Raw genomic sequence first — 15,249 nt, forward strand, 5'->3', positions numbered from 1 at the left:
ACATACACAGCCTTTTATATTGAAAACACTTGAGCATTAAGAGAATTCAATGAGATTGGTTTATTTATTTTTTTTAAATCAGTTTGTCGTCTTTAGACAATATGTAATTTATATCTGGTAAGAATGCAAATACCTTTTGATACTATTAGATGCAGGAAAAAAGAAAAGAGCAAGTGTAGAATCAATGATATTCTGTGTAATTTACAGCAAAACTTGCTTGTTTGCAGGTGTGCAACAACAAGAAGAACTGCCACTGTGAAGCACACTGGGCGCCTCCATTCTGTGAGAAAGCAGGCTTTGGAGGAAGTATTGACAGCGGGCCAATGAGACTGGCAGGTAGTGTGGACGATTTAATTTCCCTCCTCACTCATCTAGACAGACAGACAACAGCACTAAATCAGAAATAACCAGCAACACGAAGCTGCACCAGCTGCACCTTGTACATCTCTTTCTTGCAGAGCCAGTATTGGATTGATGTGTAGTTTGGACTCAAGTGAAACTTTCCTCGAACAGCACAACTCCCCTACCACATGGCAATACATTATACTGTGCAGTCTCAAGTTGTGAAAGGGGAAGAAAATGATTTTTAGTCCTCAGTGTGAAGAGCAGAAATGAACAGTGCAATGTGAATCTCAAACAGTGTTGCTGACCGTGGCCTAGCTGTAACGGTCTTTGCGTATGTCCTGTCATTGTTCTGTGCTGTAGATGTGCGTGTGTGTGTATTAATGTGCGTGTTGTCATATATGGCATCAGCCGACAGTGTGGTCATTACTGTGGCAATCCTGGTTATCCTGGTCAGCCTTCTGGTAGCCACTGTAATCATCTTTCTGAAGAGGAAGACTCTGCTGCGCCTCCTCTTCACCAATAAGAAGAGCACCCTGGAGAAACTCAGGTGACGTGTTTTTACCACAAAACAAAACAGAGAGAGACTGGGGTTTGATCGTGGGACAGCGACATGCTGTGAGACTGCTTAGTCTTCAGCAAAATACCCTGGGGAATTTTGCGAAAATAACATTAGATAAAATAACATTGTTATATTATTTTAATGCTAGTATAAATCTTTCATGTGAAACGTTTTCAAGTGTTACCTTACAATTTGGCTCTACTATCTTTCTTCGATGTTTAATTTAATCAATTTTTAGCTTGGGTGCTCTTGGGTATGGCTCTAAATAACATTTGGCAACTAAAATAATCCCTGCTCTTGTGTAGAAAAATGTTTTTTGTTCCACTGTTAATGAGTTTGATAGATTCAGAAATAACCAGACTGCAATGATTTCTTAACAGCCAAATGTGATGCTTATGTGAAATTCATGATCCACACATAAATCAAAAAGTTACCCAAGGACCAATCAGTCAGTCAGTCAATGCTCAATCGATGTTCAGTGCTCTACAAATAAAAAATAAAAATACAGGCAGGCATACAATTCAAAGTGGAAAATTAGATTTCCAGTAATAAACAAAAATAAATGACTTGGAAACTTTGAGCCTGTACAATAAACCTGTACCAAAAATTAAATTAAATTGCTAAAATGAGACGTTTTTAATGCATGTACTCACATTAGACAACAATTAAAGATATTCATTTTTGACAGATTAATGTCCTCAGGATACACTGACGAGCTTTTTCCACAACCTTCAGCAGTATTTTACAGTCCGTAGCAGCAGATAGCTTTGTAGTGCTATAAAGTGGACATTAAGTTAAGGTTATATCATCAAACTATTTCAAAGATCAAAAATTAACCTTCATACTTTAATGTAGCAACCTATACAGTTTTTTCTGTTCTTGTTTACATAAGTAATATTTTAACAGAGGGAAAACAATGAGTAGAAATACATAATCATCAAACCAAAAGAAAAAACTTTTCATCTAAGTAACACTCTTTTACTTCACTTATAGTCTAAATACAACTGAAATGTTTTTTTGTTTTTTGGGGTTTTTTTTAAACAATTTTGTTGTGCGTATAGATCTGTGGAGGCCAGCAGGCCAATCAGCCCCATCAGGACTCAGTCCATGTACAGACCCACGCCACAGCGCAAGCCTCCACCCAAACCCTCTGGAGCCAACATTTATAAGGTGAGTCACTTGCTGTTACTACATCTATCAAAAAGCATGTGTATACTGTTCCCATTTGTTCATATAGAACCATATGTTAGCTGCACATGTGTTTGTGTTCTTCTCTCGGTCACGGCCAATCAGATTAGATTTCTTTTGTAATCATACTCTATTAGATCCATTCGCTAACCTGCAACTGAGCCTCACTTTAGATTTGTCATGCCTGCAGGCTTGTTAACAAAACAAGATGACGGCAAGCCGAGTAATTGATTCAGCCTCACTATAAATCCCTCAGAGAAATATTAATTAAGTTGCTATTGTTGAGAGAGAGAAACTTTAATTGAGAGATTGCACCATTTAAATGAGACTCAGGATGTTGTTATTTGAGCCCTGTTTAATAATTATGATAAAAAAAGATTTTTTTAGTAGATTGATTCAGGCTGGGGAAGAAAATAGCTTATTTATTCTATTAGATTATCATATCTAATAATGTTGTTTTCCAGTTGTACAACTGACTCTGACATCAACTATTTCACACTAATGAGAGCTTCATGGCTGAAGTGGGTTTTTTTTTTTTTTTTGTCCAAAAAATGATCTCTAAGGTTGCAATTTATGATTATTTTCATTATTGATCAATCTGGTGATTGTTTTTCAATTAATGTAGTCATTGTTCAGTCTATAAGTCAAGTCTGTTTTATTTATGTAGCATCAAATCACAACAGAAGTTGCACAAGGGCACTTTCCACATAAAGCAGGTCTAGACTGACCTAACATTTCCCCCAGCAGCAACTGATGCAAGTGGCAAGGAAACACTCTCCTTTAAGAGGAAGAAGCTGTGGACAGTACCAGGCTCCAGGTGTGCAGCCATGTGCCTTAACTAGTCAGATTGAGAGAGAGAGAGAAAGAAGGAGGGGGAGAAAGGAGAGACACACAGAGAAGCATAACAACAACAATAATAATAGAAACCTACGGAAGCTTGCTATCCATAACCAGGCGGTCCACAACCACGATCATAAGATGTCATAATGTAGTAGTTTCACAGGCACAATTTGACACCTTCAGATTAGAGGTCTTCACAGGTCCAAAATGGTCCAGTTTAAAATCTACCTGAACCCACTTTGTAAGTAAGAAGAAGACCCGCTTCAAATAGACCAGAGGAAATCATGATCAAAAATGCGATCAGTCCAAAGAGACCGAAACAGAGAAGACCTGCACTGAATTATTGAGCAGCAGTTGTCAATAGAAAGCAGTTGTCAATAGAAAAGAGCAGCAGTACTTTTTTCCGCACTTCACAGTTCACCCACAACAAACAAAATGTTTTCCTGCCTGTGATGATTATGAATGAGTGAATGATCAGAACTAACAGATAGTTCACTCAGGCATTATACATATTGAAACACAAAGCCGAGATCCACAACAGCGCAATAATGTTCATTCTGATGGAGTCCTGGCTCTGGTCGCTACTGGACTCATGAAAACATCCACTTCAACTTGCTTCATCTGACTATGTGAAGTCTAGAACCAAAAACTACTCTATTAACGACCATACAAAACAAAGAAAAGTAGGAAATTCTTTACACTTGACAAGCTGGAACCAGAGTATTTGGCATTTTTGCTTAATAAATATCTCAAACAAATCATCATCACATCATTAAAATAGTTTCCCATCATGTTACACATTTTTACATGTCACAGAAGGAAAAGTAAGTAGGAAAAAATGTAAATGATTAAAATTAATGACAGCTAAATTCCATTTAGGTGTTTTGTTTCGGGGACCTGGTATTGTTCATGCTGGCTCACTGTCACACTTTCTTGACTTACTGGGACAGCTGCTTCGAACAGAGCCATCGTTAATGTTAATAATAGCACCTGTGTTTTTAAAAAGGCCTGAGTAATAGTGGTATAACACATAACTGAAATTACTGAAAACAACTTTCTCTCCTCTTTTCAGCCGTCTCTCCTGAGCGCGGAGCCTCTTCTCCCCCCCCACAACTTCCACTCTCACAGCCTGCGCAGACTGCCCCTCTACCAGCCCCTGCACATCAGCCAGCCCATGCCGGTGTCCCTGAGAGTTGGCCAGCCCACCCTGCCCCCTCTTCCAGTCCATCAAAGGCTCCTGCCTGCCCACACCTCCCTCTCACCACCAAGAGTGCCACCTTTTCTCAGTCTGCCACGCCAGCAGTCGTCGTACAGGATAGACCAGGTTTGTTTGCTTTTTTTTACTGCACATTCTGTTGTAATATGACTTGTTTTGCCTCATGTTTGTAGCTTTTACTGTGTCATATATTGTAGATCGCAGCTTTAATGGACCATTCTTGCAGTTTTGCGTGTTGAAGCGTAACCTATGAGGGGCCGTACAAGCCATAATTCATTCTGGCCCTCTCACACATATACATTCTCCTTACACATACATATATTTTCACTCTCACACACATACATTCTCCTTTCACATACATATATTTTCACTCTCACACACATACATTCTCCTTACACATACATATATTTTCACTCACACACATATACATTCTCCTTACACATACATATATTTTCACTCTCACACAGACACATACATTCTCCTTTCACATACATATATTTTCACTCTCACACACACACATAAATTCTCCTTACACATACATATATTTTTACTCTCACACACATACATTCTCCTTACACATACATATATTTTCACTCTCACACACATACATACATTCTCCTTTCACATACATATATTTTCACTCTCACATACATACATTCTCCTTTCACATACACATATATACTTTTCACATAAATGTTACACCTAACTGTGTCCATGAACCCCCGAAGTTCATGGACGTGCATTGTCATGGCAACGGACGTAACCACTGCGCAAGCTGACCAACATGGCAGAGTCTGAAGCGTCTGCTGCGGGATGGTAAGTTAGCTTCAGTGTGGGAAGCAGCATTTATTGCTCTGATAGTACAGTAGCATGTGTTTTATTAACAAGTGTATTTAACAAGGTGTTGAGACCAAATACTTATTAAATCCGAAGTCAAAGCAGAGGAGTAATTTAGCCTATGTATAAATGATGTTAGCAACGTTGCTAACATTACTAGCTTCACAGTAACTAACCTCCATTCTTTCATCAGTGATAGATGTCACGTTAGCAGTTTATTGAGCATAGTAAAAGATCTAGGAAGAAAGCTTCATAAAGCAGCCTACTCGGACATTATTTATATTATTAATATCAGTTAGTTTCATCCTGTTATGATGTAAAAAGAGAAATGAGCAGATAGACGGGAGAAGTAACGTCACACAGTGGAGAGTTATTTAGAGGGAAATAACGTGATATGTGTCTCCTGTAGTAAATAACATATTTATACCAAGTTTACAGGTAATATGTCTGATGTTATTTATGTGTTATTACTATCATGGTGCAGCTCTGTTCCTGGGGGAGAGGAAGAGGCAGAGGTCAGAGTTCAACCAGTTCAATGAGTCTGAAACCAGGTGAGCAGACGCTGCAGGCTCACAGACTGAAGCCACACCCCACGCTGTCCAGGGTCATCCAGCCTGGTGTTTCTGCCAGAGATGCAGATACCCTCCAACATGAAGCACTTACAGACAGAAGAGTAGTTATACCAAGCTACTGTGTGTGGAGATCTGTCACCCAGAATATTTTACTGTATTTCCCTAATTTTATAAGTTTGTCTTATTTAATTTGTAGGTTTCTTATTTTTTTCTCATTGTTTGGTGAAAATTTAAAATAAATATGGAAACTAACACATGGGTGTTTGTAATAACATTTTTCAATTCATCAATGCAGAGTAAAATTACTTCATCTATGTATTATTATCAGTATAAAACAGAACAATCACGATATCAGTAGAAATAAGAAAAATGTACACAAACATATTTGTACATTTTATAAAGTCTTACATAATTCGATACTCAGTTGTTAGATGAGGGTAGTTACTCTAAGTATGTGACACAGAGGCAAGAAGCACGACTGACGGAAAACACATTTATTGAGGGGAATAGAAATGGGATATTGAACTGGGGAAAGGCTGAAGACGAGCTGGGGCCGGGGAAATGCTGTGAGGAGCAGAGGAGGTCTAGAGAAGAATCCAGAGGAGTGCTGAGCAGAGCAGGGTCCAGGTCTGATGAGCAGGCTACAGGATGAGAGGCTTGGAGGTTTCTGGAGAAAAGAATAAATACAGACCCATTATTCGTCTTATGCCATTGTTACTGGATAACTGAGAAGATAAAGTAATGTGCAATGTAAAACATTCATATAAAGTTAGATTGTAACAACTGTGTGGAGCAAATATATATTTTATTTTTGTTTTGGAAATCACCAGGCCTTGATTTTTTCAGCTGAATTAAAAAAACATCATCTAACTAACAAGATGCAGTTTTTAAAAAAATATATTTTTGTTTGAGCTATTGTTTTATACAGACATACATTTCTATTGTCTAGTGTTGATTTGTGTGTTTTCTTTTCCTCTGCAATGCCTGGATAACATGCTGCTCTAAATCAAGATTGTCCAAATATTGTAAACAGTCTGTAACAGCCTGTAAACTGTTTGAAAGCAGTGAACAAACACCAGATACACAGCGAGCAACTACACAGCAGCTATGTTATAGGTTACGTTAGCGCACTGCTAACGTTAGCTGCGAAGCTAACGTGCAGAGCGTCAAACAGCTGTAGTAACAACTCTCCTACTTTACAGATAACAACACAACAACAACAACAACATATCCTGACTAACTAAACAGTGAGCTGAATGTCAGCAGGTAACGGTACACTTTATGTGAAGCAGCACCGATGTTACTCACCTGTCTTGTACAGCAGCGTCCGGTGTGTCAGATTAACTGGTGATAGTGGCAGATGTTTCGTGGGCGTGGCCTTTCAGGACCCCATGTCGACTAACCAGGAAATAAACATTCCAATTACTTCGCCTCTCTACCATATTCATTAGTCGGTGTCTTTTGAGACTTTACTAATGTTACAGACATAGTATTCTGGAACATTGATGTATGTGTAAACTAAAATACATGTAAATACTAGACCTCTCACTACGAACATTTCATTCGCTCTCTGGTCGTTTAAAAACAACACGTGTGGGAATCGAACCACCGACCACTATAACTATATACGTGTGAGCCGGTGTCAACACTGTTACGCCACGCAGAAATCAAAGACGGAGAGAGATAAGTCACATCAAGAGTGAACCGTAACAAATCCAGATCTAAAACATGAGTGCATCGTGATATTGTTTATTGCAACCATTTGATATAAAGCAGTCCAATATTTTTTTAAATAGGCTACTAGCTGGCGTTTTCACATTGCATTATTTACTGCATCCAAAAGCAAATCTTTAAAAATGGGCACATACTCGAGACTGTTTGTTATACACTGTTAGAAAGTATCAACAGTTTTGACTTAACATCAGATTAATAATGATATTTAATACAAAATATGAGACCGAAAACAAGAACATTTTATTAGAGATTTATTGATGTTAAATCGATGAATCTACTCCCGACGTTACTCCCACTTTTGTATTACTGGATCTGTTGGACTGGCACTATAGACACTGAGCAGTTAACACCAACAAAACATGATTTCAGCATTATGACAGATGAATTAGCGCAACAGAATCCATGTTGAAGATTTATAGTAATTGTTAGGCCTTTCAACATACAGTATCAGCAGGCATTATCAGTACGAAATCGCACAGCGTGGCTGCACAAAATTGGTCACAGTTGCATCCACAGATAAACTTACAACAAACACTCAGAGTTGTGTCCTGTTAACCAAATGTATATGGGCTGTTGTACACCTGTAGTGATTTTAGCTTTCCAGACCTGCACGTACAATTTATTCTATTACCGTGGCTGTTTGTAAACATCAAATTAACAGTCGCGTCTTTTGTTTAACAGGTGTGCTGAATTGCTTGAAAATATCACTGTGATGAGAGATAAATGCCTATATAGCCTTTCTTATAACACATGTTTGATGGTAAATAACATTACAGATGTTGTGTCACAAGTTAATCTGGGCGTTACGCTATCGCAATTTAACACGGCTAACAGCTAACTCCACACCACGTTCGTGCTGAACACATACCTCAGTGTACGTATCATTTATAGGCTGAGGGACAGTAGAAGCAATTCTTAGGTCGACTTCACATTAGATTCATGACGGAATATGAGATTGACAACAGGAACATTTTTAACTGATTTAATGCTAGCGATGTTTACAGTATTTTGACCAGGCATCGACACAGTCACCTATCACCAGTTAATTCAGCCACCAGTTAATCTGACACACCGGATTCACTCTCCGGTCCTCCGCCGGTGTTTCGGTTTAACTGGTGACCGTGTTAACGGGTGACTTTCTCACATTTTAAGATACGTTACGAGAAATTGAACACAATTGAACTTACACAAATGGTTAGATACTTAGATATTAAAGACAGATGAAAAATTATTAAACTATAAAGTCCTTTTTAGGAGAACGCCGACGTGAAAGTCACCAGTTAACACAGTCACCAGTTACCACGGTCACCAGTTAAACCGAAACACCGGGTCTCCGTCTGTCTCTCCGCCATTATAAAATCACACCGATGTGTCCGCGGGTCCTTGTCTGGTCAAAGTCCTTCTTTTATATGTTTTGTTCTTCTACCCTTCTCCTATCTGGGTGTTTCTCGGTCACTTCTCCGTCTCCACCAGTGGCGGCTGGTGACAAAAATGTTTGGGGGGGCGCAGTTTGATGGTTGGTGGTCCTAGTGTTAGTGTCAAATAAGCCGTAGCACCACTTCATACCGCAGCAAAAAAATATAAATAAGAAAGAAAAACTAATCTAAAAACAACACAACATACTATAATGTCCCCTGGTTTGTCCCAGTATGGTATCTCTGACCCACAGAGAGAGGAATAAAAAATTATAACCAGATATGATAAAATGCCCATTTCACTCACGTCACCTAAAGATACCAGCAGTTAAAGCAGAGTTACCAATAAGGTAATATGCTTAAAAAGAGACACCACCTATATTTTAGTTATTGTGTCTTCAGTCCTGATTTCACTGTAATCTGTTAGTTGTTGCAATACCTAAAGATGACAATAGATGGCGCATTAAGCACTATACACTGCTGTGATTAGGCATAATTTATTTAACTTATTTTAATAATGAAATGTACCCAAATCAACTGTAATAGTCAAAATTTCTTCCATCATTTCTTATCCTGCATTTATGCATTTTAGTTTTTTACACTTCATAGTTATGTCTTTTATAAAGTATTTTTTAACACTTTACAATATTAATAACAGCAATGCAGCTACTACCTGATCTTTTATATGTCCTGTTGGAGCTGCTGGATGCAGCCACTGACTGAATCTATGTTCCTCTTCTGGAGCTTGGCATAGCAGAGGTCTACATGTGGCCAGATGTGGTGAAACAGCTGCAGAAAGAGCTCAGCAATGCTAAGTCTGCTAAAAACAACTTAGCTCCATGCTATTGTCTTGATGGCTGCAGCTTTCTGTTTGATTTTTTTCAGAGAGATGTTTTAGGTCTCGTTCCCCTGTCGTTGTCCACAACGTTTCGGTGCTGACACTTTGAAACAGCAAACAGATTAAGCAATAAAAGGAATAACTCACACTGCATCCAGCTAGCCAGCTCCGTTTATCATAACAGCAGCAGGAGAAACTCTCAGCTCCTCCGTCACCTGCTGCTGCTTTATCCTCTTTCTCTCTTCTAGTGAAAGTCTTTTGAAATTAGGTTTTTGTAGAGAAATTACAAAATAATCTTCTTTAATTTCCGCGGCTCCACTTTAACGTCATCTCCTGAACCTACCGTCAGCAGGAGTTTGGATGACAGCAGCTGACGGGAAGGCGTGAATGACAGCCGGAACTGTCCAATCACAGTAGATTAAAAAACATGAAACAACAACAATTCGCTGCCAATAAAAGTGGGCGTGTCCGGGGCGCACTGAGCTGCGCCCCGTGGGAAACGTGACGCAGGCCAATGAGAGAGCAGCCTCAGGTCACATGCTTGTCAAAAGTTTGAGGGCTTGCATTGACTTCCACTAGTCCGGCGCCCCGCATACAGGAAGTACATATAGAAATTAATAAAATACCATTTGGAATCGATTTAAAATGAATGATGACAGGTGCTTAGAGGCTAACATGACCATCTTGCTAACAAATACTATTTATTTCATAATTATTTAGCATTTTCTAATTCATTTATGTTTAATATGTTTAAGTAGATTTTGGCCAGATATTTGATGGGGGCGGCGCCCCAGCGCCCCGCATTGACCGGCCGCCACTGGTCTCCACTATGTTTGTACCAGACTCGGCGTTTCTCGCTACGACTGCATACACTACGTGACCCGGGGCGGGTTGCAACCATTGCTTATTAAGTGTATACCGCCACCTACTGTACCGGAGTATGTAGACGATAAATGCTGCCTTCCGTTTCCACTATACTCCTTCCGTTTCCACTATACTTTCACTCACACATACATATATTCTCCTTTCACATACATATATTTCACTCTCACAAACATACATTTTCCTTTTACATACATATATTACTTATAGTATGAACATGTATAAATATGAGAGTGAAAATATATGTATGTGTGAGTGAAAATATATGTATGTGCAAGGAGAATGTATGTGTGTGAGAGTGAAAATATATTTATGTGAAAGGAGAATGTATGTGTGTGAGAGTGAAAATATATGTATGTGAAAGGAGAATGTATGTGTGTGAGAGTGAAAATATATGTATGTGAAAGGAGAATGTATGTGTGTGAGAGTGAAAATATATGTATGTGAAAGGAGAATGTATGTGTGTGTGTGAGAGTGAAACTATATGTATGTGTAAGGAGAATGTATGTGTGTGAGAGTGAAAATATATGTATGTGAAAGGAGAATGTATGTGTGTGAGAGTGAAAATATATGTATGTGAAAGGAGAATGTATGTATGTGAGAGTAAAAATATATGTATGTGAAAGGAGAATGTATGTATGTGGGAGGGCCAGAATGAAATATGGCTTGTACGGCCCCTCATAGTATCCCATTAAATTCAAGTTATGCACACTTCACCATACATTACTCCTGACCATTTTTTAAACCATACCTTAGGTTTCTACATTGATCTTCTATATTCAGTGCAACCATCAATTTAATTTCATTTGAAAAAAAGTGTGACAATAAACCTGCCAAGACTTGAAACTTGCAAACTAAAGTTACCATTTTGTTTCTTTTGTCAAGTTGCATTATCATTGCATATTTATGAAGCTGGGAGTGATTATTTGGAAAACTCTTTCTTGATAGTGCATCTAAGGACACCTGCGATATGAGTGAGCTGCTAAACACATTGCATTCATGAACTGCTGTATGTTGTCAAGAATTCCAACCCAAAGTCTGAGACAGAGAACAAACACAAACATTTGAAAATAATTTGCTTTTATCCATTTCTTAAACATCCCACTATGGTTGAACACACCAATGAAAAAGAGTTTTCAAGTAATTTACTGCTCACCCTGCATTACCTCTTGGTAGTAATGTAACTTAAATGATTAAAAAAAAGCAGGGGAAATGCTCACTGTGATGGATTACTTATGTCTAGCAAAATTCTTATGAATTTCATACTGTAATTAATTTAACCAAAACCAGTAGCATGGGATGAAAGGTAGGATATCAATCAAAAAAAAATGTAGGCAGTGTTTAAAATGGTCTATGTAAGTGTACAATTTATGCAAACTGTACCTAATGGTCTAAAACTTGTACAGCCATCTGTATCGTCTATTTAAAGGTTGTACCAAAGTGTTGATTCAGGAACTTGTGGTGTTTCTGCACTGCGGTCAGCCTGCTTTCTCACATATTGACTGCAGATTTCAATCCGTCTTCTTCCCTGTGACCCAACTCCTGATTAAGGCACTGAATTCTGCTGCGCCAGCAGTATTGGATGCAGTTGAGATAGTAAATCCATCTGTCTGCTCTCGCATTTGATCCAAATCCTGATTCGTTTGTGTACCAGCGCAGTGAGGAGTGTTGTCTCTGTGAGCCACAGCAGGGTGCAATGGGAAAATTGGCAGATGTATGCTGCTTTAAAAGAGAGGAAGACATTAGGTTTGTGATATGACACTTTCTCTCTGCTGGATAAAGAGCATAATATAATCCCAGATGTGAAACCAGAGCGTAAAGGACTTAGAGAGAAGCGTGTGCAGATCCAATTTTTCTGCCTCCCAAGGTTAATCATTCAGGTGAGCAGCAGCAACAACTAGCAACACAAGCAGCCATGGATGGTTTTGAAAGGCCAGTGTTTGCTTTATGAATAGGCTGCTCACAGGCCAGCCAAAACAATGCAACCCTGCTACCTGCTAATATCTACTAGCTCATTTCGCTGTAATGAAACAGATGGAGCAAGTAAAGATGGCACATGTAGGTCAGAGACAGGATAGAGGGTTCTGTTGAGATTTAATAACAGGCCAGCAAGGACATACAGGGCATCAATCCTTAAATAGAAAGTGTATTACAAGCGTATTGTAATACTTTGCACAACCTCCCCTGCTGTCTATGCCAATTTGTCTTCTTTTATGACTTTTTGACAGGCTATCTGTGCCTTTGTGTGGACTGCACACTATTAATGTTGAGGTGTTTCCAGGGGAATAAAGCCAATTCTGCATTTATTGCAATGGAGCAATATGTGAAAAGAAAACAAGCTGAGAATTTTCACAAACAAACCTGCTTGTTATTATCTTGGCCGGCTGAAGGGGAAAATATATATCAGATACCTGTAGAGTGGAATAAATGTGAAGCAAATAAGCTCTAACCCTGTGGCAGGTTCACTGCAAAAGCAGACTGCAGTATCATCACACTGTTGAGGGAAAACCATGCCTCTCCCAAAATGTCATCTTTTCAGGAACTTAGAAAAATAGCATTGTTTTTGGCCAGACGACCAAGCATTTTTCAGTTCCTCTGGTGGGTTTTGAAAGGTGCTTGTAAGCCCAAGGCTCATAGATCTTTCTCAAGCCACAGAGGACAGTGCAATCCTTCATTTTGAATTAAGACATGTGAACACCAGCAATACTCTAGTTACAGTGTGAGGTTTTCTGCCAACAGCGGCATTAGAATGCACATGGGTCCTGGATTATTCTTGCATTTGAGTGCATGCATCTAATCGTTTACATCTTTGTTTTCTCCTGTACACGCTTTTAAAAATGAGCCTGATTTTCTGTATTTCTGGGGGAAGAGTTATTCTTCTTTTAAACTAAACTTGCCATAACTTACACATGTAGGAGTTTGTCAGGAACGAGCATGTACTTTAAGATCACAGTGGGTGGTGCACTGTGTGTGGAAGTCAGTGAAATATATTTAGTTTGAGTTAATATTCACACAGATTCCTCTAAAGGGATCACAGGAATGTCCCACTGTGTATGTTTTATTACCCCCAAACTCTCTACAAGTAAGAACAATATCCACATGGGACTTTGAAGTAGAATCCGACCTGCTGTGCTTCTAACAGAGCTGAGTCTGATTAAAGAATCATAACATTTCAACCTCGGTGGGGCATCTCTTGTTTTTAACTCCATCTAAGGAGCTCTGGGCTGTTGCATGCAGATATTTTGGCAAATTTTAAGTTTTTAAAAACATTTTGTTCTCAGTTAAGAGGCTACTACAGTGCACCTCAGCTAATGAATATTATATAGCATCTTTTGTTCGCATGAGTTGTTGCTAATGTTGTTTCAGTTATTTTTTTATTTATTAGCCGCAATTCAGTGTGGGGTATAGGTAGCACAGTATACAAGTGTGACTTGTGATACTTTTTAAATCATGTTCTCATCAAATATGGTCAATATATCATCATATCCCAAGTTATTGCTTAATTATTTACATCGTTGATGCTTCTCTTTTTCTGTTTCAAGCTGTATCTTGTATGTGCTCTATACACCACATGGCCAAAAGTATCTGGACATCCAAACATTGTACCCATATGTGATTCTTGAACATTTTATTTTCTCTTTTTCCACAAAAGTTGGAGTTTTTGCCGGAGGAAGACCTGTAGTTGGTCAAATCCTTGCAAATAAAAGTAAAGGCAGCGTTTCCCATTAATTATATAGACTGTGGCGGCCCACCATAGTCTAATTTGTGCCGCCACAGTCTCACAATGAGCTGAATACGTCTGTACACTCTCCAAAACGTTACTGAGCGGTTCGCTGTTCTGTATAAAACACTCCGGACACTGAATGGGGGACAGAGTTGCTCTGTCAGTAAGCGGCTACAGAATGCTGTTATTAGCAGCTGTGGTCGAGCGAGGTAGAGAGTGAATAAAGTGAGAGAGCGGTGACAGTAAGAAAGCCGGTGAATCAGATCAATAAAGTGTTATTTTCTGGTTGTTTCACAGCAGTTACGTTCAACAGCACAAATAAACTTCCTCACACACCTCCACTCTACCCTGCAGCTCAGCCTCAAACCTCTGAATCTGAAACACCTGTATTATGCTGCTTTAGTTGGTTCAGCTTTTGAAAAACAAAGTCTTAATGACAGATCTTCTTTATTTTCATCTGTAAAATAAATCAACTCTGATCCTGATCCACTTCTAAGTCATTTAGAAGAGTGTTTTTATTGATAAGCAGACAGTAAGATTTGTTATTAGAAGAAACAATGTAGAAAAAGATATTTACTGAAACTAAAGGGTTGGACTGAGATCTAACCACCATATTCTATCAAAATTCTGTGGGAAATCTGATTCAGTGTGCACGTACTTCTTCTATCTAGTTGCAGGGATTTGCTGCCATTGCACCACAAGAGCACCAGTGAGGTTAGATAAGGCCAGGCTCATAGTCATTGTTCCAAGTCATCTCAAAGATGTTAGATGGGGTTAAGGTTAGAGCCTCTGTGCGGGGCAGTCAAGTTCTTCCACATCAAACTGGGAAAGCCATTTCTCTGTGGACCTGGCTTTGTGTGTAGGGGCATCCCCAAACTGTTGCCACAAAGTTGAAAGTACATCTAAAATATCCTCTTTGCTGCAACATTAAGATTTCATTGAAACATAGACCGTGTATAAAGATGCCCGTATCAACATCGGTTTGCATTGAAGCTGGTTTGAAGCTCAGACTTACTGCATTTTTCTCATTTGTAGCCAGGACCTTCCAAATAAGAACTGCGGGGTGTTTTATTTCACGCTGTGAAAAACACGCCACACT

The 15,249-nt window shown here is 38.9% G+C and overlaps 1 protein-coding gene across 1 annotated transcript in view; it reads left to right on the top strand.

Annotated features, from left to right (window-relative positions):
• adam12b (ADAM metallopeptidase domain 12b) overlaps window positions 1–15,249 on the top strand; it is a 78,525-nt gene that overhangs the window by 61,553 nt on the left and 1,723 nt on the right. The window contains exons 17-20 of the mRNA XM_062431111.1: window positions 228–336; window positions 754–892; window positions 1,966–2,074; window positions 4,005–4,256. Of these exons, the coding sequence (XP_062287095.1) occupies window positions 228–336; window positions 754–892; window positions 1,966–2,074; window positions 4,005–4,256 (609 nt within the window). The remainder of the gene's footprint in view (window positions 1–227; window positions 337–753; window positions 893–1,965; window positions 2,075–4,004; window positions 4,257–15,249) is intronic.

The sequence above is a fragment of the Scomber scombrus genome, chromosome 12 (assembly GCF_963691925.1).
Source record: "Scomber scombrus chromosome 12, fScoSco1.1, whole genome shotgun sequence".
NCBI lineage: Eukaryota > Metazoa > Chordata > Actinopteri > Scombriformes > Scombridae > Scomber > Scomber scombrus.